This window comes from Nyctereutes procyonoides, unplaced genomic scaffold, assembly GCF_905146905.1.
Source record: "Nyctereutes procyonoides isolate TBG_1078 unplaced genomic scaffold, NYPRO_anot_genome, whole genome shotgun sequence".
Taxonomy (NCBI): domain Eukaryota; kingdom Metazoa; phylum Chordata; class Mammalia; order Carnivora; family Canidae; genus Nyctereutes; species Nyctereutes procyonoides.
In genome coordinates, this window is record NW_026575030.1 from 2,592,226 (window position 1) to 2,608,475 (window position 16,250).

Genomic DNA, 16,250 nt, shown 5'->3' on the forward strand with positions numbered 1-16,250 from the left:
CCTAACTTGGGTGAATTGCTTTTAGCAGAACACTGACAAGGGTGAGTAATAATAAAAAAGAGACACTATTGTTTCAAACACCATCTTAGTTTATTTTTTAATTAACATAAATGGTTGCATTGTGATATTTTAGATCTTGCTTTCTAAAATTTAATTATAATAAAATTTTTGTGGATTTTATTTTCTGGGGCTATATGTTTCTAAAAAAATCATGACTTTTTAAATTTGTGTAGTGAGCATATAGTAAACTAGAAAGAGAATTATGCAGAAGAAATTTAACCCATAATACTATCATATACTATGCTTTCTTCCCTTTTAATCTTTTGTATATGTTTTCAATATTGTAATTAAAAAAGGATTATGCAGTTTTAAGTCCTAGGTCTTTCACCTAATATTATACTCTTTTCCATTTTATTATATATTCTTTACAAATTGAAGGAATTACATAATTCCTCAAATGGACAAAGAGTGCTTTATCTTAATCATTCCCACATTTTTGGAAGCTAAGATATATCCAGTTTTTTCATGTCATCATAAATAATATTTGAACATCATTTGTTTTAATTTGATTGTTTACTCAGGATGATTCCTAGACATGGAGTTTCTGGATCAAAGCTACATTGATGTTTTCATTTTCATGACCTATTATCAAATTGCTTTCCTCAGCTGTTAAACATGTAGACAAAATATACCCTTGTACTTAAACTTTCCTGATTATTAAGTGTAGAGCAATAATTTTGTTCCTATGTACAAAGAGACTTTTGTGTGATCTGGCTCTCCTGTTTCTCATTCCCCTCCATCTGTCCATGACAAAGACATATAATGTATACTCTACATCTTACATCTGGGACTTTTGTTTACTTTTATATTTATATTTATAGACATAAAATCCATTTAAATTCCTTTGAATTTTTGTTTTATATTATAAATTCTTTATGCATCACTCAGGTAAAGAATGTGTGTATATGTACACGTATGCACGCACATGCCTACATTTACATATTTGTTATATATTCATCTCTTCAGCATTTGGTATATATGTGTATATATAAGTTCAAGGAAGTTCAAGATATATATACACACATGTTTCAATTAAATTAGACACTTTATTTCCTGAATTCATGAGTACCTGTGAATATTTTTCTGTTGCTTTGTTCTAGAACAACTACTTGATTGGTGATTGTGGATTCAAACTCAAAGGTCTTTGTTCCTTATTTCAGTAGATATTGGGGATGGCTGGAAGCTATGAAACAGCCTTTCTTAAATCTTTGGTAGGAAACCTGTTTGTTGGTTTAGATGCTTGTGGTCCCCCCCTACATCCACTATTTTTTCTTAACTCTTATGCAAGCAGATGTGTGGATGGTTTATAGAAAAACTCTACCTAGAATGTGATGTGGGGAGCCCTTTTGATGTGCATGTTCAAGTCCTTTTTTCCCCTCTCTGTTCTGAAATATTTCCTTAATTATCTCTTTGATCAGGAGCACCTGGGTGGCTCAGTGGTTGAGGCTTTGACTCATCCTGGGATCCTGGGTTTGAGTTCTGTGTCAGGCTCCCTGGAGGGAGCCTGCTTCTCCCCCCACCTATGTCTCTGCCTCTCTCTGTGTCTTTCATGAATAAATTTTAAAAATCTTTTAAAAAATTATCTCTTTGATCATTATTTCCATCCCAAATCTTGTGAAATACTCCAGAGCCATAATTGTTAGACAAATCTACGTTTTCTGACCCAATATTTACTATGTTTCTTTTCTCGTCTTTATCTTTTACTTAATTTACTTAGATTATATCTGTCCTCAGGACAATGTATGTGCTTTCAAGGTCAGTTCTACTTTCATATCTAAGATGGGTTTTTCATAAGGAAAATGAGTAGAATAGAACCTTGACTGAGTTAGTTATTTGAACAAAGTCTTTGTGGTGAGTGGCCAAAGGAATGCTTGAGAAACTGACAGTCTTCACAGGTAAGCTGTGTTGCGCTCGATGAATATTGACACCAAGGATAATTGGGTTATGTGTGTATGTTTTTCTCTAGTTGTAGCATTTTCAGAACTAAGTTAATTCTACTAAAGAAAGGGCAGAAGGGTTAGTGAGTATTTAAGTCCTGGCCATAATTGTTTCTAGATGAGATACTTGAGAAGTAGACTTCATCTGTGTGACCAATTTCATGCCAATACACCAAAATCCATTGCCTTTCCATGGTGGGAAGAGTTACTCTGTCATAAAAATCACAGTGGGGACCGACAGGTTTTAATTTTGCTTTTGCGATGTGTATTTCCTTGAAATTCTTAGCTCACTCAGCTCCCTTTTAATTTTTTTTCTTTACTTCAGCTTATCTTGTTTTATAAAAATCAATTGAGCTATCAGAGCACCTGGGAGGCTCAGATGATTAAGCATCTGACTCTTGGTTTTGGCTCAGGTCATGATCTCAGGGTCATGGAATTGAGCCCCACATGGGGTTCTGTGCTCAGTGAGGAGTCTGCTTATATTCTTTCTCTCCCTCTCCCTCTGCCCCTCCCCCAACTCTCTTTTGGGTGCACGCACTCTCTCTCTCTCTCTAAAATAAATAAAATCTAAAAAATAAACCCTAAATTGGTTATCTTTTCATCTCAGTACCTTTTTTTTTCCCTTAAGGTTTTCTGCACATTTCATAGGGTCCATACTTTTCAGGATACTACTGAACATGTTAAGGTTTTTCTATAATGCTTTCATAGTTCTCTTAATCATTTTCAAAGTCCCTGTCTCCTGACTAAGGGTGATGTTCTGTATCTCTTGTCCTTTCATACTTTGTCATGGGTTTTATGTTGTCCGTTTTCAACGCACTTATTCTGAAGTGATCCATCCAGTTCTGGGTTAGCCAATAGACAGTGAATATTCTATTTCCTTGCTATCTACATTTATAAAGAAATTTTGTCTAAGTTGGCTCAAATATCCAGTATTTTTCAGGCAATTTGGGGAGCTATGCTTTAGTGAGGTGGGATCTTGTCATGTCCTTTCTTTCCATCTGTACCCTTGATACTTTAGAATAATGGGTACCCTATTTAATAACATCCAGTATGTGCTTTATGGCCAAGCTCTTGCTGTGGGTATAGTAGCTACAGTATTGCACTTGATATGACTATAGCTTACTGCAAACCACTGCAGCCCCACTGCCTTCACCATGTATTGTTTTCTTGGAGTTCATATCCAAATAGACAAATAAAAAGCAGAATAATCCTATTTTATTTTTATAAAATGATAGAGATTTCTTGTTAGTTAACTAATTTCTCCCAATTTAGGGAACAGAAATGATAAATGTGTGAGGATGCTGCATAAGGTTAAAATTTATCTGGGGTAAAAATTAATTCATTCAACAGAAAGTACATGTATGCACTGTATTTTTTTCTCATTTCATTTCCATTAGCCTCTGTGTGTGTTGGGGGAGAAGTTGGGGAGAAATGAGTGGGGTATAGGCAATATCAAAAACACTCAAGTAAAATATATTGGATGTTAGAAGGGACAGTGCTATGGAAAAAAATAAAGCTCAAAAGGAAGGAAAATTCATATTCCTACTTTCCCATTATTACATTGGTTAAGAGCTCATAGTTTTCATTATAGTTAGTTTTATGGGAAATGGGTGGAGCTACTTTATTTAATTTGCATAGTAAATATTATTACTGTTACCACTTTTTTTTTTTTTTCGGTTAAGTGTTCTAGGCAAAGGGAATCGCATAGACAAAGACATTGGGGATGAGAAGGTCAGAGGGTGGGTTTAGGAAGAGCATACACAGATGGTTCTGGACTAGATTTATGGCAGGATTCAAATCCTGGCTCTGCCACTTCCTTGCTATAGGACACTGGAAAGTCTGTTACCTCATTTTCAAGATGGGGATACTAATAGTATCTACCTTATGGGGATATTGAGATTAAATGAGAAAACATTGTGAAAGTACTTAGCACAATGCCTGACACAATGACGTTTTGTGAAAGCTTTAGTTAATATAAAAATAATAGGTCAGGAAGCCTTTACGTGCATTGAATTTTCCAGGTGGTAACTGCTGTCTTCTGAACAAGATTTGGCTTTTTCATTTCACCTTAGCAACAACACAGTCCTAATATTCACTCAGATAATGGTCTCCACAGATTGGAGTCTTTGCAGATGCTGTTTTCTTTCCCTCATCCCTCTTTTCTCAATATGCTTACCTCCTTCTTTTCTTCCAGGTGTTAGATTAATACCATTTGCTTGGAATCTCCTTCCAACCACTTTATATAAGGGAGGTGCCCCTTCCCTATTTAAATTCTCTCATCACTGGTGTGCTTCCTTCATAGCGTATCAGTCAGTAGTCAGAAGTCAATGTGTTCACTTGTTATGTTTTTCTCTACAGAATATAAGCTCTTTGATAGAAGGAATTTTTCTCTCTCAGTTATTACTCTATGAAGCAAACTTAGAATAGCATTTGGAGTATAATACATTTTGATAAAAACAGTTGACTAAAGAATGGATGAATGACTTTGAGATTTATGTATTTGTTTCTAATTGGAAACTGTATTTTAAAAATATTGATGAATGTATTTGAAAATTAATGTCTTTGATAACTTCAAGTGTTCTAAACCTTTAAATCTTGATCAGGATGCTTAATGCCATAAATACAAACTATTATAACTTTCTGCACTAACAGATATCTTCTTTGGTTTTGATATGCCCAATGGTATCTTTTAAATAATTAACATGAAAAAGAATATTATTTGAAAAGAAAAAATTCTTTAGCTCATGATCTGCAATGGAGTTATACTGTCAGAGAAGAGCAGTTTTAGCTAGGTAAAGATATGGTGCACTGTCTAGCCTACCTGAAATATGGTAAAAAGTAAAAAGACTAAGTGGGTAGACCCAGTTCCAGAAACTTAGGAAAGGGCTTTTTCCATAGTATCAGGTCAATTCTTACAGATGTAGTTTCCGCCCTCTCCCATTATAATACTTATTCTTATAGGAGCAGTAGATTATATACAGCACGTAATCAAAACAAATCTATATCAGAAAGAATCAGCATTAATCAAAGTTCTTAGTTTATCTCAAATCCATAAGAAACAAAACAGTAACTTTCACGGGCACCTTACCATGGGAACCATTGTACACTAGTTCATCTAAGGCAGATATACTATAAACACAGAGGACTGTAGGCTAGATGTTCAAATAGAAAGTAGAAGAAATATCAGGTTCAGGATGAAACCAATCATCACAAATTTTACACATTGTATTTAGTTCCATAGTTAGCAACTGAAACGATTGCATATGAACTTCATACTCAGAAATCACTAATTTAAAAAAATCATATTTTATAACCTATGGACTTCTTTCTTTTTAAGATTTTATTTATTCCTGACAGACACACACACACACACACACACAGAGAGAGAGAGAGAGAGAGAGAGAGAGAGAGAGAGAGAAAGAGAAAGAGAGAGGCAGAGACACAGACAGAGGGAGAAGCAGGCTCCATGCAGGGAGCCTGATGTAGGACTTGATCCCAGGACCCCAGGATCACACCCCAGCCTGAAGGCGGCACTAAACCACTGGGCCACTGGGGCTGCCCAACCTATGGCCTATCTATAAACCTGTGTTACAAAGGAATTCCTTATTTTTCAGAAATATTCTTTAAAATATGATTTGATTGAGAATTTAAAAATATACCTTGCTTTCATATCTTCTTAGAAGCCAGATTCTTTTTCTCAGAGACAAAAAAAAAAAACCAAAAACAACAAAAAAAACTAAACTCACAAAACCCCCAAAACAATTTAGACTATGTTTTTATATAAGGAGATAAAGGAAAATGGACAAGTTTCATCCATGTCAACAATATGCCCAGTGAATAAATAAAGCATTCTATCTAGTTCAAAAGTAGCATTTTTACTAGGAGGTAATTATTATAAGACCGGTATAATCAAGTTCTGCATTGTCTACTTTATTCTTATTTTCCTAAAATCCGCAGCAACATTGACTTACTTATTTTTTAAGATTTATTTATTTATTTTTAGAGAGAGAGAGAGCACATGTACATGCAAGTGTGAGCAGGAGGAGGGGCAGAGGGAGGGAGAGAATCCTCAAGTTCAGACTCCCTGCTGAACAAAGTGCCCTACATGGGGCTTGATCCCAGGTCCCTGAGACCATGACCTGAGCTAAAATCTGGAGTTGGCCGCTTGACTGATTGAGCCACCCAGTGTCCTTGGCTTGCTTATTTTTATATAGTTGAATATATGGACCACAATGTAGATGACTATGAAATTTACCTTTCCTCTGTGAGTAAGAGGGTTTTTATGCTGACTCTATGGAACTCCAGTTCTCTGTTTATAGAATGATCTGATAATATGGAGTAAATATTTATCTCCAGGGAACTCTGTATATAAGTAACAGATATATTAATTCCTAGAACTAGAGGGACCAGGGATTATCTTGTCAAACATCTTTCCCTTAGGCACCTGGGTGGCTCAGCAGTTGAGTATCTGCCTTTGGCTCAGGTCATGATCCTGGGGTCCTCAGATAGAGCCCCACATTGGGCTCCCTGCAGGGAGCCTGCTTCTCCCTCTGCCTATGTCTCTGCCTCTCTCTCTGTGTCTCTCCTGAATAAATAAATAAAATATTTTTTTAAAAAATCCTATAAAGAGAAATATAGTCTGAATGTTGGTGCCTATTGTAATGAGGCTTTATTTGTCTTTGTATGTCTGCATGTATAGGAATATATGGACTCCAATAAATACATTGAGCATCTTCTAACTCAGCTCGAGGAACAACATAGAAGTCTATGGAGGTGAGTGAAATCCATGTCTTTACCTTAGAGCAGCCCTGACAGTTTTCATGATGATCATGGAGGCAAGGAGATGGCAAACTGTCTCTTCTTACACATGGTGTCAAAAGCACCTTTGGAAGCAGAAATCACCAGAGACTCCTTAGAGAATTGTATCCCTTTAATGAAAGTAAAGCAACAGTGCCAGAAGTTGTCCTTGAGTCAAGGACCTGCTCAGAGCCAGGAGGATGGTGAAAATCATGACACTTTGTTAAGGTCAAGAAATAAATTTGTCCAAGGTCACAGAACAAACTTATGTTGTCGTAACTACAATCCAAATTTTTTTAATCCTTGTCTGTTTCAAGATCAAGCTTTTTTCTGTTATTGAAAAGTTGAGTCTAGCTGCTTAAAATATCTGCTTCTCTTCATATTAAAGGAGAATATTTTAAGAATGCTGTTCTGTAGGCCTCTCCTGTTTAGTTTTTCTATATGGTGGGTTCTGATTCTCAGTGAAGAAATGTATAGAACATTGGTGCAGGTAAACCAGAAAAAGAGGTTAATATCATAAAAGGCATATTCTCAAGTTACTTGTTCACTGGTGCCTCATGGGAATCGAAGCTGATTAAAATGATTGTGTTGTTATATTCTAGATCTTTAGGGTCCATGTGATCATGCTCTGCATAGGTACTCCTATGGAATCTGCCATTCTTTTTCTAAATTACTATGGCTCTTGGTATCTGGAATAAACCTGCTAGTATTTAATTACACGATGGCTCACATTGTACCAGGATTGTTTAATGTAATTAGCTTTCTCTCCCAAGGGTCAGTAAGCCCCTGAAGTCCTTTATTTCTTATCTCTTGGCAGCTGGAGGAGAGTGCTCTCTTTATACACAGAGGTGGCGGGTAAATATTTGCTAACTCTGTAGCCTTCTTGCCCAATCTCATCCAAATGTATCACCATCAGTCTTTGTACGAGGCAATGCTGCCCCTTCTTCATGCATCTTGTAACAAATCCTAATAACCTTGGAATTTGTCTTATCTCAGGGATGGTAGTTCTTGGTCAAAATGCCTAATAATTTCATGTGTTCTCTTTTATATTAGTTTCCCTGCCAAAGAATAGGACTGTGTTTGTAGCAATGGTTCTTCCATTTCTGTGCATGGAAAAACTGCTGATAGGATACATAATTTTTAAGTCCACTTGCTATTAGCAGACATAACGAACTAATCTTATATACCTCAATGTGAAACTGTTAGATGTGTTTTTGAGAGCTATATGTGGTATCAATTAAGTTTTCTTTTGCTAATCAACGTATTGTATTAATAAAGCCACAACAATGTATTTATAGTTACATATCTTTTAGATTATATTTCTCATAGATCTCCTCCAAGATATAAAACATTATTTAAGTGAATTGTAACATTTTCTTTCAACCATTTATATAGGATATTTGGTTTTCCCTATCTTTTAAAAGAAAAATATATACAAAAAAATGATGAATACCATCTGATGAAAGAAACTAGAGTTTAATTTGGTCATTAAGTGTGTCTTATATACATCATTGGGGAGGAGTTATGATTTCATGGGTCTTTGAACCAAAAAAACCTGCCTGGAAAAGGATGTATTCCTCCTTTGGTAAAAAAGCTAATAAAAATCTTTTGATCTTTTTGGATTGGATTAAATGAAAATCCAATTTTTCAGGCATAGACTTAACCTAACATAAAGTAAGAGCTCAGAATTTTGTGTGCAATCACTTCTATTTTCCTTCAGAAATAGAATTATTGCTGCTGAAGAAGCAAAGCCTTATACATAGTGGCAGAAGATCTAATAAAAAAAAACTTCATTTGAATAACAGTAAAGGGCAGTAATGATATTTGAATAGTCAGAAACTACCAAGGAGAAGATGGAAATGGGTAGTATTGAAAAGAAAATGAAAACCAATAATAGCAGATTTATATACTATTTATTGAATCATGAAATTATCTTTGGTTATATTTTATAAACAGATCTTGAGTGACTTGAAGTGGTAGGCTTTCTGATGCCTGGGACAATATCATAACTGCAATTCTAGCCAAATTGTTTTTGGGTGAAGGATATGCCAGTTACAGTGAGCAGCGCGGGGAAATTCTTTCTGGTTATAATTAAATTTTTAAAATACTTTCTTGAGTTAAAGTACAATCTATGATGCAAAGGATCACAGGAATAGCATGTCACGTATTCAAGCACAATTGGATTGTCTGAAGTTGAACAAATGTCCTCATAAGTCAGTATAAACTTTTTTCTGATTTGTATTATGCCTTTGATTTGTAGCTGCTGCAGTTTTCATGGAGTGGGCTATTATCATTGCTGCTGATCTTAACTGATGGCCTTCAATTTATATTTTAACCTACATATAACTTAGACAAATCCTGAATACTTAGATGTTCCAACAACAATTTTATTCAGTATTAATTTATGGCCACAATGTTTAACGATTGATCAAAAGCATTATAGACACATGGTATACTATTGCTACTTGGTTAATAATGAAAGAATGGGACCAATTGAAGATTTGATACAAGATCGGATACAAAAATAAGTCTTTCCTTATTTTCATGGAGATGGCTACTACTCTTTAATAGGTTGTAGTTGTGTCTTATAGTATAAACATCTGCTGTGACACAAATACTTGTCCTAATTATACTCTCAAAATAACTAGTTATTTTGGTGCCCTGTTTAGTATTCTACCGAAATAGATATATAATCTGTCTCTAGTTTTCAAATTGCAAAAGAATCTGAAGTTCAAATATAACTGTCTAAGAATGAGCAGTCATTTAGCTCAAAAAAAAACCACTTTTTGACACCAACAGAAAATTCTTACGAATTCATCTGTGTAGATTGAGTCAGAATCTAAAATCTAGTATAAGACTGGAGTACAAGTCTGGGTGGACCTACTTTGCTCTGCATCTCCCTGTTTGAGGAAGAAAACTAAAAATCCTCAATGACAATTAGTTTAGTAGTAAATGTTGAAATGGGATGCTGAATTTCTGTATGTTTATTTGTTTTAATGTGGAAATTTAAGAATAGGAGAAAAGGCTCTTTTACACTTAGTGTCTTTTAAATCATCTACCATTTCTGATTTGGTGAAATATAACTGACTGACAAGAGAGATGGTAAGGAAACAACTGCTTAAAATTCTGCTAACAATTGACAGAAATCTTTATCCATTCTCAGCTTCAAATTAAAAGAGTTTAGAACAAACACAAACAGTTGGAAGACACCAATTGAATTCATGAATATTTATAGTGTTAATGACTCCTTCATATCACATGTGAAATTAAGTGTGAAAAATGGAAGCAACATTAATACTATAGAAATAGAAAAAGGCCTGAAAGTTTTGGAGACTTGGACTCTTGGCCTGGCCTCCCCAAACTGGCCACGGGGTATCCTCTCTAGAATAAGTTTCCTTTTCTGTAAAAAGAATCTATCAGTAAAGCCAATATTTAAAATTACTGAACACTGAGATTATTTGAAACACATGGTGGTTAAAATAATACGTTTATATAACACGTACAAATACATGTTTAACCTTATTTTTCTCTAATTATACATCTGGATCATTTTATAGTATTTAATACATATATTGTAGAAAGCTTCCAAGAACATAAGTAGAAACCAGTAAAATAGCAGAAATACCTAGCAGCTTGCTAATAACTCAACCAGACAATATCCAAGTGTTCACCTCAGAGTTTCATGGCTTGAATTAGAGACAGTGTTATCAATAGTCTGTACATAAAGAATAATTCCATGCAGCCAAAATTAAATGAGAAGATTTGGTGAATACAGAGTGCCAGCTTCTAGACTACAGATCACAGATCAGAATCCCATTTGAAGAAGCTCTATGTAGGCTAAGGATTCTCAGTCAAGGCACTATTGACATTTAGGGCCAGACCATTCTTTTCCTTGAGGGTTGGGAATAAGGTTGTCCTGTGTATTATAAGTTGTCTAGCATCATCCCTTGCCTCTACCCACCACATGCCAGTACCAAGCCCTCTGTGGGACAATCAAAAATGTCTCCAGAGTTCAGAATCCTCTTTCCTCCATGTTGAAGACTAGTGATCTAAATGATCTGTGAGCATTTTCTCAAGCACATTCTAAGAAAAATGAATATCCTTGGTAGATGTTAGAGGTGTTTTGTTTTGTTGTGTGTGTGTGTATGTGTGTGTGTGTGTGTGTTTAAAATGAGTAACTCTGTGGTGAAATTTGAGGTATACTAGGTAAAATAGGTAAAATCAAGTTTTAGAATGTTTGAATTCTAGAACTTCTCAGAGCCATTTAAGTGGCTAGCATGTTATGAATTTCAAATATAGGATATAAAATAGAATTTTGACTCCTTAAAAAAATCCTATCTTTCTTGCAGCATCTATTCTGATTAAAGTTAAAAGGAACATATTTTGGGAAATAGTAATCTATCCAGTTCAAAAATGAAATATACAGAAACATTGTTGTAACTATTTCTTCCCTCTTACTTTACTTCACTGGTACTGGGATGGGTACTGTAATTGTAGATCAGCTAATAGTGTGAGAAGTCCAGGTTGTTAGTAAAAGGGGAATGGAGATATAGGAAAAGGGCAATTTCTAGTTCTTCACCATTTTCTTGAGGGGTAGGAAAATGAAAATTGTTCCTGGGGTAGCCCAAGCCTCAATACAAAACTCCAAGAATCTGAACCGCTATTGATTACAAACTATGCTGGCCCTAGTAAAGCATTTAACTTCTGCTTCCTCAAGGGGAAAAGTGATGGTTTCCTACATCATCAAGGGGAGTAAGATACCTAACTGAAAACCATATATAGATCTCTGGTTAATATAAAAGTCCATAAGGCCTATCCTTTCCAGCAATAAAATTATAATTTTAATGTATACAAATTTAAAAAACAAAATTACTTGAAGTATAGTTGACATACAATGTTACTAGTCTCAGGTGTATAACATAGTGATTCAACAAATCTATACATAACAAAATGCTCACCACCATAAGTATAGTTACCATTGGTGAGCTTACAGGATTATTACAATGTTGTTAGCTATAATCCTCATGCTGTACTTTACATTCCCTGTCTTATTTATTTTATAAATGAAGTTTGTACCTCTTGGTCCCTTTAACCTTTTTCACCCATCTCCCATCCCCTCTGACAACCACCATTTTGTTCTCTGTGGGCATCTATTTCTGTTTTGTTTGTTCTATTTTTTAGATTCTATACATAAGTAAAATCACATGGTATTTGCTTTTCTTTGACTTTTCATTTAGCATAATACCCTCTAGGTCCATCCATGTTGGTGCAAATGGCAAGATTTCATTATTTTTTGTGACTGAGTAATATTTCAGAGTGTATTTGTGTGTATGTATGTATGTGTCTGTGTAAAATCGCATGTTATTTATCACTGGTCACTTAGAGTGCTTCCATATCTTGGCTGTTATAAATAAGGCTGCAATAAACATAGCAGTACATGTATCTTTTTGAATTAATGTTTTTGTTTTCTTTGGGTAAACACCTAGTAGTAGAATTACTGGATCATATGGTATTTCTATTTTTAATTTTTTGAGGAATCTCTATAATGTTTTCCACAGTGTTTGCACCAATTTGCATTCTCACAAACAGTTCACAAGGGTTCACTTTTCTCCACATTCTTACCAAAACTTGTTACTTTGTTTTGATTTTAGCCATTCTGACAGGTGTGAGGTGATATCTCACCGTGGTTTTCATTTACATTTCCCTGATGATGAGTGATGTTGAGCATCTTCTCATGTGTCTATTGGCCATCTGTATATTTTCTTTAGAAAAAAAAGTCTATTTGGATTCTCTGCCCATTTTTAATCAAATTACTTGTGTGTTTTTTGTGTGTGTGTGTGTTGTATAAGTTTTTAAAATATATTGGATATTAACCCATTATCAGATATATCATTTGCAAATATCTTCTATTCAGTAGGTCAATTTTTGTTTTGTCAATGGTTTCCTTGGCTGTGCAACAGCTTTGGTATAATCCCAGGAATTTATTTTTCCTTTTGTTCCCCTTCCATGAGAAGGCATAACCATAAAAATGTTGCTAAGGATAGTGTCCAAGAGACTACTGCCTGTATTTTCTTAGTAGAGTTTTATGGCTTCTGGTCTCAGACTTAGGTCCTTAAACCATTTTGAGTTTGTTTTTTGTATGGTGTAAGAAAGAAACTGGTGGTCCAGTTTCATTCTTTTGCATGTATGTGGTCAGTTTTTCCAACATCATTTATTGAAGAGATTGTATATCCTTGTTTCCTTTGTCATAGATTAATTGGCCATGTGTCCGTTTTTGTGCCAGTACCATATTTTTTTTATTACTACAACTCTTTAGTGTATCTTGAAATTTTAGATTGTGCTACCTTCGGGTTTTTCTGTCTCAAGATTGCTTTGGCTATTTGCAATCTTTTGTGCTTCCAGAGTTCTTTAAAATAGACTTTTACTCTTGCTTTCTGGTTTATCTATGATTCTTAGTCTCAGGAAAGAGGTAAGACAAACAAATGGACAAAAAGTATTTTATTTCCATGATTCAAAATGCTACTTACCTTTTTTAAAAGGTTTTATTTATTTGGGAAAAGAGAAAGAGATAGTTACAGAGAGCATGAGCAGGGAGGAATAGGACAAGCAGGCTCCTGGCTGAGTAGGAAGCCCAACATGGGGCTGGATCCCAGGATCAATCCCAGGACCCTGGGATCATGACCTGAACCAAAGGCAGACGCTACACCGACTGAGCCACCCAGGTGCCCCTAAAAGGGTACTTACCTAAGAGTGTATACTGGAATGAAATGATCTATCTTCCAAATACACATTCATGTTCTCCCTAATTTCAATATATTTACACACTTTGGGGGAGGGGGAGATAGTTGGCACAACTGCATAAAATTTATTTCGGTTCTAATCTTAATTTCTATAAAATGTGAGTGATATTAAAATTGCTTACTGAGAGGCTGTATGCTCTTACTCTGTCCCTGGCAAAAGAAGAGTCTTTCTTCATGCTTTATCTAGAAATTGTAGAGTTGTAGAATAGAATTAAGAAGCAAAAGCACATATGCCCTGAGAAAAGTAAAGCCCAGAGCTCTTGGAGATTTACCCTCTATGTATTTTGGATTTTAGAATCAAATTATCTAGGCATCTTAAGAATTAGCACATCTCTACCCTCATGGGGTTAATTTATGTAGACTAAGGAGATTCTGAGTATTAAACAGGTTGCCTTTACTGTAATCATAGACTTCCACTGGGAGATCTTAATTGGCAACAAGTAAAACTGCTCTGCATGAATTCTTAATGGTGGACACCAAATAAAATAAGAACTGTGATTTGTTTTCTAAGTCCCTTCAAGAGAAAAAGAGGCTATCTCTGGGGGATAGAATGTGTAGCAAACAGAGAGAGCTCAGTGCTCTGTAATAGCAATAAAAGCTCTGAAAGGAAACCTCATGCTATGCCAACTCAATAAGAGCACATGGTCTCCCAGCCCTGCACCCCTGCCCCACTCTGCTGAGGTCAAAGGAGACCAGGGCCAGCACGTTTTACATTATCTCCCCCTCCTCTCAGCCCCTGGGATGGATTTCTAAATCATAGCTGTATTCTAGGGCAAGTGTAAGCATAAGGGCCACCCTGGAATCCCATCAATGTCACTTCTCAATTACCCACCAGGGGTTGTTTTAGAGATGCAGACAGTCTCAAACCCCTGCCAAGATAAGAGTATTGCCTGGAAGTCATGCCCTCTGCTCAGCATAGGGGGGAATAAATCAGAGCTCTGGAAATTGGGTATTGCCACATGCTTCAACAGTTAGGTCATCCCTGGACAGTACTCAGGGGGCTGGTGGGCTGAGCGGTATCCCAAAGGATGCTTACTATGGCCTGCTGCTGCTGCTTTAGAGGAGCAAGGAAGCATTTAGGCTTCTTGTAGCTCTGAAGCCCTGGGTGAAGTAGCATTCTTGTCTTTAAGTTGAATTTTCTTCAGTAGCAAAAGGAACTAATAGAACTAAGTCCAGAAATTTACCTGGGTTAACTGAACTAGAAGATCATTGAGGTTCATATTTGACTTTGTACTTGAGGATTTATCAGCATAACAGTTTATTTAGGTGCCCTGTATGCGATCTACATGTTTAGCTACTTAAGGAGTTGCCTGGTATTTGAACTCAGGTCTTCTAGGGCTAGGAGACATAAAAAATGCCACAGTAAAACTATATTAACTTTATATACATGATTTTCTCCTGTTTGTTTTTTTTTAAATCAAATTTGTCCATCCTTTAAATTAAAGGACTATGTTAATCAAGCACAGAAGGTATGTTTATGTCCTAACCTAATAAATATTTTAAATAGAGGATTGAAAACCTTATGGGCCTCATCCCCTTCTCTTCACTCCAAATTGTGTTTGAAAGAAAATTCACACATATTTATCAAGATTATTCGATGGAGCTAGGTGGAGGAATCTGTAAAACAAGTTTTAGGAGACTGTCCTTCAGAAATCCAGAGGCTTCCTGGAGCAGGCAGTGTTTGATCTCACTCCCAAGGAGGAGCAGATCGGAAGACATGAGGGCAAAGGAAGAATCAGTTACTGAATCGATGTGATTTGAACTGCTTTAAGACTTTTAGGTATAAGTGCATATAAGATAATGAGAAATTCAGGTCTAGAATAAAGCATGGTATAGATGAAGACATTAGATGAAACTTCAAAGATATAAAATTGCCCCTAAGATAGCTGGGGAAGCATCCCCACTTGAAAGATGGATTTGCTGCCATAGGAAGCTTGAGTTGAATCATGCTAAGTAGGTCCATGTATGATTTGAAAATAACTCTACCTCTCATTTAAACAGGTTTGTGTCCTTCAAAAAACACTCTCAAAATCTCCCCAAATATTATATTGTCAATTTGATTTGGGGGTCATCCAGAGAAATTTACCCCTACTTAATCTGAAAACATTTGGCTTCAAACACATTTGTTATTTTTAGGTCCATGCTTATCTTAATAGGATGGCAGGAACCAAATGTGATTTATTCATCTGAAATTAAAATAAAGAGCCTCAAGCAAGAGACATTTTGTAGATTTATTTAGAGTAATAAAGATCCCAAATATTCCCTACTAAGTTGAAAGAAGAAAAACTCCAGCAGGCAACAATGTAAATGACCCATTCAATACAAATGTATGTGTTGAGGCTCAACTACACCCACAGTAGAAATGATGAAGTGTCTTTTTTTGTGGAATAAGAATGAAATGGGTAATTTACTCTGGCTTTCTATTTAATTTTAGTTTTAATGGAAAAAAATCACCAACTCGTTAGTGCTTGAGCATACTTGTGGGTTTTATTTTTTTTAAGAAATTGATTATTAGCATATAACTCTATGTATTTCTATATGGGCAACTCTGGAGTTAAAGGAAGTATTTTTTTTTCTTTTTCTTTTTTTATTTGGTCATTCCCTTTGACCTTCTATATTTAGATACCTAGCAGCAAGCAGGAAGTTCCAGTACCCT

General features: G+C 35.5%; 1 protein-coding gene across 16 annotated transcripts in view; it reads left to right on the forward strand.

The window, feature by feature from the left end:
- NCKAP5 (NCK associated protein 5) overlaps nt 1-16,250 on the forward strand; it is a 947,559-nt gene that overhangs the window by 340,799 nt on the left and 590,510 nt on the right. For 14 of the 16 annotated variants that reach the window (XM_055316283.1, XM_055316284.1, XM_055316277.1 and 11 more), the window contains one exon: nt 6,697-6,770. The exons of 1 other annotated variant lie outside the window; for it this stretch is intronic. In XM_055316283.1, coding sequence (XP_055172258.1) covers nt 6,697-6,770 — 74 coding nt within the window. Of the gene's footprint in view, nt 1-6,696; nt 6,771-16,250 lie in introns of those variants that run through there. One more of the 16 variants, XM_055316288.1, reaches the window with a different exon arrangement.